General features: G+C 43.6%; 1 protein-coding gene across 3 annotated transcripts in view; it reads left to right on the forward strand.

Moving 5' to 3' along the window:
* The window catches only part of VMP1 (vacuole membrane protein 1), a gene marked incomplete at both ends in the record, with an annotated part of 49,674 nt that overhangs the window by 15,689 nt on the left and 20,463 nt on the right, over window positions 1-13,522 (forward strand). For 2 of the 3 annotated variants that reach the window (XM_079545194.1, XM_079545195.1), the window contains 2 exons: window positions 576-743; window positions 5,120-5,251. In XM_079545194.1, the coding sequence (XP_079401320.1) occupies window positions 576-743; window positions 5,120-5,251 (300 nt within the window). The remainder of the gene's footprint in view (window positions 1-575; window positions 744-5,119; window positions 5,252-13,522) is intronic. The other variant, XM_079545196.1, reaches the window with a different exon arrangement.

Raw genomic sequence — 13,522 nt, forward strand, 5'->3', positions numbered from 1 at the left:
AGCAGTGAGGTCACTTTCTGCTACATGCAGAAATACAGGCATGAGTTAAAGCCACAGATCTTTGGAGAAAGATCTAAAAGTTGCAAAGCTCCAATGGAAGATGTGATAAGCTCTGGTTGTTAAAAAGCTTAACATAGAATTTAAATGCTTTCATCCTCTAAAAACAAGAGTAGGGAGAACACCTGCTCCAATAAAGCTGCTGGCTGTAAATGCCTTAATGAGACCATTTAAAAGCTTTGAAAATTTTCCTGTTTTAAGAAGTAAGGATTCTTTCTTTGCCCTGGCAGCAGTGCCGTGCTGTATGATGCCATGGCAGAAACTGAAAGACTCCTTAATGTTGGTATTTGATGACAAGGGAGAATTTTTTGAAAAAGTATTAATAGCTTAGGTGGCCCTTCAGATGGTCTTAGAAAAAGTCTGTATGTTATTTAACATATTTAACATCATCAGTGGTCTAAGAGAGAAAGTTTTAGCCTACGTTCTTTGCATCAGAGACAAATGGGGTAAATGCAGGTTTTTTCTTTTAATCTTTATTACAACTCACATGAAATCCATTTGGAATTATGTTTTTCCAGGGTCCACACATAGCATCAGTTACTCTTGCTGCCTATGAATGTAACTCTGTTAATTTTCCTGAGCCTCCGTACCCGGATCAGATCATCTGCCCTGACGAGGAGCTGAGCGGCGGATCCATCTCCCTGTGGGCGATCATCTCAAAAGTCAGGCTGGAGGCCTGCATGTGGGTAAGGCTTGCTTTAATCTACACACCTGATTTCTCTCTGTTCAGCAACGCTCAGCAATTGCTTACTGCAGCCAAATGACGATGGCTTAACGCTGCTGCATTTACATCTGTGGTGCAAAGTGCTGCTTTCCTGATCAACCTTCTCTGCGCTGGCCGTGTAGTACTGATCCCCTGTAGTATTAATCTTAAAGTTCTTGAAGGACTGACTTACGAACTGTTACACTGCATGCAGTTAAGCATTAAGCTTCAAAAGAATTGGAATTTATATCTTCAGGCAAGCTGCAGATACTCTTATAAAAGGATTCAGGCCCTGGTGCTGCAGCTGAGGTGTTTATTCTGGGTTCGGTCAGTGAATCAGATTAAATACAGTGCTGTGTTACATGTTTTTGCATATTATTTCCTTTTCTCTGCCTGTTTCCATCAGGGCAAACTCTTCACTTCAAACAGGAAAAGCAGGTTGGCTTCTAAGTGAATCAGGAAATGCTGTCGTTGGAACTTCCTTTCTGTTTCTTTTATTCCCTCTGCAGTTTTTGTATAGTTGGCTTTTCGGATGACTTTGATCAGTCTGTTTCATTCTGGATAGGTGACTTTAAATCCCAGTTTACACAGATGGATCTGCTGAGAACTGTATGCCAATTCACTTTGTTTTTACTGCTGGATTCCTCTTCTGAGGGACCATTTAATTGTTAAATTAAATGTCAAATTCAAATGTGCAGAGAGGAAATCCTGAAAACAAATAGCATTTGCTGTCTGCCCAGTGGTACGAGAAGGCATCTTAAGGGAACTTTGGTCGCTACAGCTTTAGAACTGATCAGCAGCTCCACTGCCTACAGGAATGAGGCTGTGACATCATGGACTCAAGTCTTGTCAGACAAAGTAATATACAGCTCACAGTGTTCATGTGGAGTAATTTACAAAATCCATTGTGATTTTAATAATGGAAAAACTTGAAGCCCTTTCGTGAAGCAAAGTGCATCTTAATTTTCAGTTTTTCTAATGAGAGCACAGATTCCCCTGAATGCTTGATGAGTGGCTGGAGGTGCAAGTACTTATAAGACCATAAATATAAGCTTTTTTTTCTTTTTTTTATTTTGCTGCTGCTCTGCCTCTGCTTGAGTTTGTTTAATGCAGACAAAAATGGCATTTATAATCGTGTTTCTAGGTTGCAAAATACAAACGCAACTAAGGGTAAACACGCGTTGCTTAATCTTCAGCATCTAGAATAACTAACTGAACAATGATGAGAATTAGCTCAGAAATGAATTAATAGCACTGCAAGGATTGAAAGCTTGCGTCCTTCAGAGCAGAACAAGCAGTACCTCCAGTCCTTTGTGAAAGCAGCATTTCTTGGTCCAGGCTGTGGAAGGGAGAAAGGAGCAGACCATCCCCCTCCCCTCCTTCCCTTCTCGCCTTGGAGTTCCCTGACCACCACCTTGCTGCTGACCTCTGTCTCCACTCGCTTTTCCCTCGGGAGCATCCCTGTCTCTCAGTGGTGTCTAGTGTAATGTTATGCTTTCTTGGAATGTTTCATGAGTACATAAACATCGCTTGCTAATTTCCTGTAAGCCAGATCACGTTGGCGACTGCTGCTGCTTCTTCCAGTGTGTTTCTTTTGTCCTAATTCCAGTTCATGTTTTATGGAAACTGTTGAAGAAACTCTGGGTTCTGTCGTATCTAAACCAGATCCCACTGAAATGGAAAGTAACAGCAGCCTCCAGAACACAAAGCAAGATGAGCTTTTACAACTCAGAACCTTACTAAAAATTCTTGATTTGAATTCATTTTCAGCTTGGAAGTGAAATGGGAAATAGTCAGTGTAATTCCTCATTGGATTTCATTGACTGAACTCTTTTGGTTTGTTTTTTTTTTTTTTTAATGGAAGTGGGAACTTCTAATTGGATGTGAAATCTCAATGTATCGGTGCATAGATGCAAAAGCAAAGGAGTGACTGGATGTGTGCAGATGTGCTCCTTGCACAGCACGTGGAGCTCTGAGAGGAAGAGGTGCAGCAGCGCTGCCAGCCTCTTTCCTTCAGCCTTGTAAAGTGAAACGCTGTCGAAAGGCTGCAGTGAGAGCTGGCTGATCTCCCTGATTGTTTGGAAGGAGACAGGAGAGGGGTAGGAAGATAAGATTTCATGTGAAACGTTGAAAGTGGGACAGTCCCACCGGGGCGCTCGGCAGAGCTCTGCCTGTAAGGCGGCCCAGGCTGAGCATCCTGCAAGGCCTGAGTGCAGGGATTGCTCTGCAGAAGGGATTGGGTTCAGATCACAAAAACATCAGCATCTGTTCCAGCCAACCTAAACCAGGTACAGCTTTTTCCAGAGATTAAAATCATTACTGCTCCCCTGCACGTCAGTGATTCTCATTTCTGCTGATAATGAGTGTTGCTGGGATTAAATACCACCGTATCTAAGGAATTATTAGGTGAAATGGAAACGATGGTTTTAAAAATCACTATAAAAATTGGCTCCAGCAGTCCTGGCCTGCAGAAAGACTCCCCAAAACAATCTGCTAGGTGTATGCCAGTTTTCACAGCCTGCTATCCCACGGGGATGAGGAATTCAATAGTGCCCTACATTTTTAATGTGTTGCAGCTTTTTTTTTCTTTCTTTTTTTTTTTTGTACAAGTAAGGAGGGGAAAGAATAAAAATCTTTAATTGCTGGGGATTAGCAGAACAGGCAGCCTGTATCCTGACTGGGACAAAATCAGTTCTAACGACTCTTCTAGTGGAGTCATTTCCCCATTTCCTTTTCTGAATATACTGTGTAAAAGAATTTTGCTCAGCACCTATTTGCTTTTCCAATTTGCAGCCAGCAGAACTTGCATTCGGTGTTACAGAGCTAATGTTACAGAAAGCAGTTAAATAGTTACTGGCTTGTATCCTTAATTGCTTGCTTTATTTTTTTCCTTAAACATTCTTAGGGAACCTATCTTGGGTAGCCCTGAAATCATATGATGTTGCTGCAACTCGGAGATGTTTTGTAACGGGCATGTGACTGATCCACTTTAATGAAAGTTCACGTCCAGTACACGCATGCAAACCTCTTCCTCAGCTAGCAGGACGAAGCCAAGGCGAATTGGCAGAGCCTGGAGGAGCAATGTGACTTTTTGCTCTTGCATCACCCTGAGAACATAACCTCAAGTGAATTTTTCTGAACCATCCTTGCTACTGTGTGCAGACTGATCTCCCCCCTGTGCCAGCAGCAGGCAGATTAATGAAGTTCAGCTTGTTGCACCCGTTTGAGCTTTTCTGCTGTGGAAAACGAGGCGTGAACGTGTGATGATGTGCTTGAAGTGAGACCTTAGCAGGTGGGGTAACTGCAGAGAATGGCGGGATGGGAAGCCACAACCTGTTGGTTTGGAGTACCCATAGCAGCTGGAATTCTCCCTCACATGCAGCTGCATATAGAGTGGGAACAAAGGAAATTGAAAGGCTTTTACATAGCTTCAAAGGGATAGAAAAGCATTTGTTACTCACTCTCAACCCTAAGAAAGAAAAGCCATCTGCGTGCAGCTCAGTTTTAGCACTTTTCCAGTGTGCTGCCCGACTATTGTGTGTTACCTGTCCTATATTTAAACTATTCTGAGTTTAATCCAAGTTCCTGTTTCATTAGCCTCTGTTTATCCATATGTTCAGTCTCGGTCGTCTCTCTTTTCTACTCTATTTCTTTGGTTAAGCTAAAGTTGTATTTACCCACAAGACTGAAATGAGTCATTTGATGTCTTGAGAAAACAAATGTAATTTTCCTGTGGTGAGAAAGGAACCTTGCTTTCATCTCTGGTTCTCTTGGCTTTCTTTATTCCATCTTAAGGAGAGAGAAATCTCCAGATCGAGCTTTGTTTCCTTGCTCATAGCTGTAGTAAAACTTGACCCTGTTTTCTAATAAACACTTGCACAAGGTCTCATGACTTTGTGAACCGTAAGTAAACTGCATGACGGCACAGGGGAGGAGCTCCCAGATCGCTCTGCAGGCTGTGCAGGAGGTGTCACATGCTGGCAAGTGTGCCTGGCTCCGTGCAGGAGGCGAGATGGCCAGGCTGGGCCAGAAAGTGGGATGGGGATGGGCTGCAGCACCCCAGAGCAGCACACTGCTGGCACCAGGGCAGGCAGAGCTCATGGCAGTGACCTTGCAGTGTAGCTCTGCATTGAGAAAAGCTGCATTTCCCTAATATGGAAAAATGGGATCTCGAAGCTAGTGGCTTTTATTTAACGTCAGGAAAAAGCTGTCCTGGTGGATGAAAGCAAGCTCCTCAAAGCACAGCTCTGCAGTTATAACGTGGTACACATCTCTGGCTTCTAACCTTTTGAATTGTCTGTGCATATCGCGTTTCCCATTTGAGAGCAGAGAAATAAATCTGGATTATTCTCTTCCCAGGGTGCTGGCACAGCCATTGGAGAGCTGCCTCCGTATTTCATGGCGAGGGCAGCCCGGCTCTCTGGTGCTGAACCTGATGATGAAGAGTACCAGGAATTTGAGGAGATGCTGGAACATGCAGAGACTGCACAAGTAAGAACAGTGCAAAAGAAAGAATTAATAAAACACAGCATTACTAGATGGGAGTAAATAACCATTGCAGTGAAATGGGAATAGGCCAAAGATCAGTTGGTGCAAGTACACAAGGGACTTCCCAGGGGTGGAGGGAGATTCTCCGTCAGGTAGAGATACCTCTGGGGTAGGAGATTGAGAATTGAGCTTGTTGAAGCACGTGTGGTAGTGCAGCCAAAGCATTTGCTATGAATGCTGTACATTTATTTACAGTTCCAAAGGCAGCACAGTATAGGTAGAGAGAAAGCAAACAGGTTGGTGACAGAGGAGAGGCTGTAACAACTATGATTATGGAAAAGCTGCATTTAAAACCTCCCTGGGCCAGGTGACTGTCAGTCAGCTTATCCCTCCCCACATGACCTTGGCTGCTGACAGCCTCATCAGTCAGAGGAAACATATTTTTCCTGATGTGAAAAATGCAGTGAAACTGCCCTGAATCCCTTTATGTTGTTGATCTTGTGATTTGTTCTCTTGAAAGATTAAATACCATTTGTGTGATAACATAGTTTGCAACTGATGCTGTACGTCAGTCAGATGTTACAGTTCTGCATTCAGGACAGGAGTTTGCATCTTCTTCAGAAGCCATCCATAGCCATTAACTGTTCTGCTAGGGAACTTTCTTGATATAAATAAATACTTCTCTTTTCCCCTCCTCAATTATGGATGAAGCTTTTGGAAATACTGAGTGCAATCTAGTAATGATAACAGTGAGCCCTGTGTTTTATGAGAGCCTTCCCCTGCTAAAAAGTTCCATAGGGTTTTCCTGCTATTTCATTAGTAAATTCTTCTGTTTCTTTGAAGATGTAGTGGAAGGGGGGCAAAAAGAAAAACAAAACTGCTTTGGTCTTTGTTGTGCTGTCAGTCTTTGCTTGGCAAAGTAATCCCCAGCTGTATAAAAAGCATGTCCCATTTAAAGAAACAACACCGACAGTCAAATGCATGACTTGAGAGCTGAGGCTCTATCTGTGCTTACTGAAACTCCCAGCAAATTATAGCACATAAAGCTCTGGGAGCAGCCAGAGCCATTTCCAGAATGCACAGTGAGATTCTTGGGCAGAACGTTTTTGCTAGAGAGCGTTTTGTCAGGACAGGCCAAAGCGTGGCTGGCTGTATGGACTGCTCTGAGCAGACGGGTGGCACTGTGTCACTCATTAAGGAAAATGGTGCTGTTATTTAGCAGTATTTTTGATTTTATTTTCTTGACAGTTGAGTTGGGATTGAAACATGTTTTGTGGATGGATAGCCAGAAAAAAAAATCTTTTTGAACTACACTTGTGGTTTGGTTTCTATAAAATTCTCTTAACATGAGGCTTTGACAGTCTGATTAAATTGTATTGCACTTATAAAACTGACAGTTCAGTTTTTTCCACTTAATAATACAACTTCCTTTTGGCTTTTGGCATCGATCGTGTTTTTGCTAGATGTCTGTGGGAGGCAGGCCTGCCTATTCCTATGACCTTGAGTAAATCCCAATCGTTAGCACAGCTTATCACTATTTGTTCTGTAATTGCAACTCCGTGACCAGTTATAAAGTCTATTTTTAAATTGCTCAGTAACAGTCTGTAATTACCTACATCAGCTTGTGCCATTCTGCAGGTTTAGGTCTTACGGCCATGAAAGCAGGGAATGTGACAAGTGTGTCACTCCATGGAGGCTGCACGGCTGTTTGACGTCAAGTGACAGAAGCCTTCTCTCAGCAGAAAGGTCTCGCTTCAGCCTGCCGTATTGAAGGGCGTGAAATCGGGTGTGTTGGATTTGGAAGAATAGCCTCCCCCTCTACTTCTGCTGAGTAGAGAATGCCTACGAGGCACAGCCAAACAGCTTGACGTTCTGCCTGCGTGTGTTTTGTTTAGAGCTGCTTGCTGCTGTTTCTCAAAAAACAATGGTAATTTTGAGAACCAGATGAGGATCTTCTATGGTGAGAATAGACCATGAATTGAACATCCAGCCTGACTGATCTTTGAGGGGGGAATGTTCCTGCTAGTTTGGCAGCTTAAAAAACAACCACCAAAAAAAAGGGAACTTAAAATTTTACACTGTTAATTCTCTTTTAGTCCTCCATTCAAAACTGCATGGAGTGAAATATTATTTACTTTACTTTGAAGAGTCTGTTGGGTGATGCTGTGTCAATTGTAAATCCAAGTGACCTTTCTCCGTGAGCTGGGTTTTGAGAAAACCCATTATCCTGCAGATGATGTGAGTCTGCCTCGTACTTTCCCCATTGCTGTACTTTGGAAAAGCCCCTCGTTTTAAAGCACACTCACTTCTCCTTTCCAAGCATCTGTGCATGCTGCTGAGCCAGTCCTGTTTGCACACACTGAGCTCCTGAGCTTCTCCTGCCTTGTGGCTGCTCTTGTTCAAATCGAGTGGCTTTGTCCCAGAGAAGGAGTGTGGCTTACAGGCAGGGCTCTCGTTTCTCAGAGCTGCACATGATGCAGAGCCCAACATGCTATGGAAGCAGAGCTTGCTCTGATTTGTTAGTGCTTAGGCACTGCTTTAGAATTATACATGTTTAAAATGGTGTCCAGTTGCTCTGAACTCTCTTCCAGTCAAACTCCAGGGCAGTGGTGATTTTTAGCAGAGCTGCCTCATGGCAGTGGGGATCTCCAGCGCTGCGTTCAAACCAACCTCTCAATTAGGGGAAGTGAATCTGCTGCTCAGTGCTGGGGCAGCACATTGCTAATCATACAGTGCAAGCAGAGCTCTGTGCCTCGTGGCCACGCACCCGAGTGCGGGGCTTTTCCTTTGCTCGTGATTAACGGCTGCTGATTGCGAAGTGCTCTTGAGTTTTCTTGTGCTGAAGTGCCATAAGCTGGCAGAGGTTTCTGGTGCACGTGGAGCTCAGTGCCAGCTGCCCTCGAGGTTCCTGCTGATGGATGCTGCGTGGGCCTTGCAGTGCCACAGCACTCTTTGCTAAGAGAAGTACCAAAACTTTGCTATCTGTCTAATCCTTAATGACTCCAAGTGCTTGGATTCATTAAGTAGCGTATTTTAAAAAACTAATTATTTACACATTAGGCTTTGCTTCTCTGCAAGCCAAATTTCCACGTGAAAATGTTTTGGAGTTGCCTGTGTTACTGTCAGCCCTGCTGCTTGCTGACTGCCCAGGCTGCATCCTGCCTCTGCAAGGACACAAACTTGACAAAGGGTTAAATCTGCAGAAATGCCGGGGTGCAGCAGGACCCCTGGTAAATGACCAGTGCCATCTGCACACTGGCTGCCCGTTGCTGCTGGGACCTGTTTTTGCCTCCACTGAACCTTTACTGGTTGTGGTTTGTCTGGCCATCACATGACTTCTCTGAAAATTCCCCCTCCCCTCCATTTCCAGTAAACTGTTTGAACAGGAGTGACTCAGACTGAAACCAGCTTCCCTGTAACCACAGGGCTTGTTAAAGAATTTGTCAACGTGGACTCAAGAGGGTTTGTATTAAACTAAGCTGCAACTGCTTCGGTTTGCATTGCGTCAGGAGTTCCACCAAACAACTTCCTGCTCTGAGAGGCGGCTTCTTGTCTGCAAGGAGTTAAAGAGATGAACTTTGTGATAGTGGCAGTCGGACACATGCGAAACCCATCTCTGCAGCTCTGCTGAGAGGTCCTGTGCCTTGAGCTGGATTGCTTTTCCATGTCCTCATGCAGGTCTCCCAGTGCAGGAGCAGAACAAAGTACGCTCACCACACCCAGCCGTGGTGACTCGGAGCACCCAGCACTGTGTTCCGACACGACACCGTGACTTCACTGAAATGGAATGATTGGGTTCAACTAATCGGCAAAATATTACTTAATTAGCAGTGTGAAGGTGGCCAAATTAAAAAATGGATCTCTCCCATGATTAAACTAACAATTGGTATCTGGTGAGTTCTGTTTGGGAAAGACTGCTGGGCTGCTGCTGGCTTAAGCAGAAGCTTTTGAGGGTATTCTTTACAAGAAGGAAGAAGTTAAAGCAGACCACAGAGAGCCTTCTATAAAGCAGTTATCATAAAAATGGAAGTGGTAAAGTCGTATACAATAACTGGAAAACATTGACTTCTCTTTTTTTTTTCCCCCCAGAAGTAACTTGTTGAAACCCAACATCAAATTCTGCTCATCATGTTTCTTGCTCGATCTTTCAATCTCCTCCTTTTCTCATCAGCTTCCTCTGTTAGGTCTGGGCAGCCCGATGGGTGCCACCAGGAGGCTTGTCTGCATGCAGATCAGTGTGTGCTTTTGTTGATGTGTGGACTGAGGTCTCTCCCCTCCTTATCTTAGCCCGTAATTAAATGTAAAGTCAAAATGAATCAAGCTTTGGAGCTTCGAGTGGGTCAGCGAAAGCTTTAAATAGGGGAACTGTTGGTAGAGGGACCTTCTTCAGGAAGGGGGGAGCAAAGAGTTAATATCTGCACAGGGCAGACAATGGGAGCTGTGAGTAAGAAATGTGTGAGCAGCCTCCTTGCTGCATTTCTTTGGACGCTGGCAGTCTTGTGCCAGCATTGTGGCTGCATTGTTCGGTTCATTTGCACACCTGCTTACAGATAAGGAAAACCCAGCGTTAGCTTTGCTCATGGTAATCTAGAGATGACTTTTTCACATTCTTCTTTGAGCTTTTCTTTGTGATACCTCTGTTAGCTAAAAGTCCAAGGCCTTCTGCCTTCTTTTGGTGTTCAGTGTGAAAGTACATGAATCAGTCAAAGCACTGAAGACATCGGATTGCTTTGCAGTATTTTCACTCAGTGTTTGGCTGTTGGCTCAGAGCAATTCTGTAGTGCCAAATAAGTCACACTGCAACAGAAAGTGACCTCTTAAGAAAGAATATACCAAGTTTATTGTAACTCCTGCATGCTGCTTGGTCTAGAGCACTTCTGTTTCACTCTTTCACAGTCATTTGGGCTTTTTCAGCTTTGTGAGCTTCTCAAAGAGAAGGAGCAGTTACTGCTTGATAAGTAGTGTGTGCATGGGTGAGTTTCTCTGGAGAATTTGGATCTGAGGGGAAAAAAAGTAATAAAATTGTTTACAGATCTGCTTGGGAAGAAAGTTGGGCTGTTTTTCTCTCATGTCTTCACATAGGGCTCTTTAGAAATATTCAGATTAACGTAAGAATTTCTACTATTTCATTTCATGGATTAATAGATAGAGTTATTTTTCACTTTGTGTGGACAGACAGGTTGTGTTGCAGTGCAGGAAGTCGCTTCTAAAATACTGTTGGCCCAGAAATATTTTGAAGAAGATAAGGAATAAATGAAAGGCTGAACAATTTGAATTGAAGAACTCAGTATTCTGAGAAAGGCCAGTCAGAATTTAGGGTCACATAAGCTGCTTCAAATATTTGTTTTTCAGGGAACACCTTCAATAACTGATACAAATTAATTATGGTATCGTGGCCTTTTTTTTGTTTTCCCTGCTCCAGACACTGTTTAAATATCCGTGTTGTACAAGAGTCTGGTATGCAGACCACTTCTCTAAGCTGTCTGGGAACCTCTGCTCCTTCCCAGGGCAAACCAGCAGAGGTATGCTTAGCTTTGCACATCTGCTGCCTAGGTTGACTAGGAAGACTGGTGTGTGCAAAAGGATTTCTCAGCTGTGTATGAAATCGTTTACTTTTATTAAACAAGTGTTTTTTCTGTGCATGGGCTTCTTCCTTAAATTATTTCTAAGTTCCCTTTGGGGAAAGTGTGGCTTTTTTCACTTCTAGTGACTGTGGCTCTGTTTTGTAAGGGATTGAAAAGGTCAATCTGTGTGTCTGGTTATCACAGATTGCTTCCTTTCTTGATGACGATGGCTAAAGTAAAGTAATAACTCACTTAATTCCAGCCCTCTCGAGCCCCTCCTTGCAATGCCCGGATCTTAAACCCAGCAAAAATAGGATTTTATAATATGTAAGGGATTTAAAAAAAAAAAGTCAGCAATATCCTGGAATGCCGCAGCACACATCGTGCTCTGTAAGCAGATTGACAGTGCTGTGGCCACAGCAGCTAATTGCGATTGCAGCTCTGAGATAATGAGCGCTCACTGTGCAGCTCAGTGGTATTTGAGGCAGCCGGCACGTTGGTGGAGGCAATGCCAGAGCACGCTTCCAACTGCAGAAGCAAAGGCTGCAGAGGTCAACGTCTGATGTGTGGGAACTGGAGTGCTGGGATGTCCTTCTGCTTCATTCTTCTCTCTGTAGGTGGCTGCTCGTATCTCGCTATGGAATCACAGAGAAATTAATCTTGAAAGGGACATCAGGCGGTCTGTAGCCCAGGCTTTTGCTCCAGGCTGGGTCAGCGATGAGGTCGGGTTCCTCAGGTGTTATCAGGTCTGCTCTTGAAAACCTCCAAGACAGGAGACTGCACAGCTGGCTGAGTCTGTTCCATGGCTGGCTGACAAACTGAAAAAATACCCACAAGTTCTTGATGCTAATAGTCTGCTTAATCCTGGTAAAGCCTGTGAAAGGGCCTCGTTTCATTGCTGTTCATCCTATTTCATACGGGACTTCCTAAAATTGTGTTTTCATTTTCACCACAGATGTGTATTTGTCTTTTAGCATCTCTGTATGTTTACACTGTTCCTTTTCCTGAATTTAATGTCACCAAAGACCCAAACCTCTTGTGAAATTTATTTCCTTCTCAAGCTTAGAATTTGAACCGCTTCTCTTAATCTACAATGGCTGTCCTATGCCTGTCACATGTTAACACCTTGTATCAAATGCCGGTGCTGCTTTGCTCTGCCACCTTCCCTTAGCTGCTTTCAGTAAGTCTTGAAAACCTGTAACATTCTAACAGCCCAGTTTTCATTAGAGAGCCTTTCTTTCCAGACTTTCCTAATGATAAGTAAGCTTAAACCTTACTTCTCCCCCCTCTTCTCTCCATGGAAATACTCCTTCTTCGTTTCCCCTTGCATGAACCTGGGATTATTTTTGAGAAAGTTAGAACAGAAGTGTGGGGCCACATTCCTTCTGTGCACATGAAGATGCTGAGAGTCACTACAGCTGCAGGAGTGGGAGATCAGGATGCCATGCACCACTAGCAGAATGTTCCCCTTTGCAGCTTAGTTCATCTGTCACCTTTGATGTCATGCAGGAAGGGTATGAAACAGCATTTCAGGTCCCTGAGTAGGGATCTATTTGCAGTGATAGGCAGTAGCTACTGACTGTATCTTCATCTTCTTCTCATCTAAATTCCAGATTGCTGTGCTGATCATTAAACATTGACTGAGCTGCTGCTTCTGTTGCATGGATGTTTGTTGTAACCTCTCAGCCCATAGGTAGCTGTCTGTCTTCTTTCAAGCTGCCCTTTTGCAGTTAATATGTTATTTCAATGAGTTAATAATTCTTCCCAGTTTTCTGAAATTCTAGAGTTGACTGCCTGACCACAAATGGTCATTCTCCCATAAGCTGTGTTTGATTCCATTGTGCTGTAATAGAAAGCTGAAGAGACAAAATATCGTGCAGCTCATTTTTAACATAACTCAGATTTTTACATAAAAAGGAGCGCTGTCTTTGTAGGCAGCTTTTTAGATGCTAAGGAATTTATCATTTTCATAATCTGAGACGGTAGCTTCATACGGTGCCTTCAGTCTTGGGAGAAAAATGTTCTCCTCTGAAGTTTCTAGTTGTATTATTAAACTATGTTTCTGGTAAGAAAATATGGTAAGCATAATATATTATGCTCAAATATTGGAGTGATTGTCTGATTCTTCCTCACATGGAAGCTATGCTGTCCCACCCTTCCCCACCTTTATTGGCCTTCCTCTTCTTGCTTTATTGGTGCCCATAGCACAGCTGACAATGTATTTGTAAAGTGCTTATTGTGATAGCAGAAAGAAGTTGACAGAGCAAATGTTCTCGTAGGCTCAGGTCAGCCTCGAATCATCTGTTTCAGAAGCTGACAGCCATCACTGCTGCCTGCGTGCCATGGGGTTCGTGGTTTGGGGAGGGTCACAGCTTTCCTGACGCTCCAAACAAGGGATTGTAACTTCGCGATGGAAGATGAACTGTTACACTGCGTGGTTATGAGAGGCCCATCTCATGGCTTTTCAAGGAAATATCTCGTGCTGAAGTCCCAGTGGCTTGTTTCTGTGAGGGCTGGGATCCAGTCCTGTTCAGAGCTCCTTCGCCATCAGCTGGCTCATTGCTCTGGTCCATCAGCAATCTGTTTTTGGAGATTAAGAAAAGGAAAAAAAGGCATTCCCAATTTCTTTGTGAACAATAAATTGTGACCTTTCTGTCTGCTGATACTGAGTCAACGTGATAGAGGAAAAAGGGTCACAACTTCATGTGTG

This window comes from Tetrao urogallus (genome assembly GCF_951394365.1).
Source record: "Tetrao urogallus genome assembly, chromosome: 20".
NCBI classification, from domain to species: Eukaryota; Metazoa; Chordata; class Aves; order Galliformes; family Phasianidae; genus Tetrao; species Tetrao urogallus.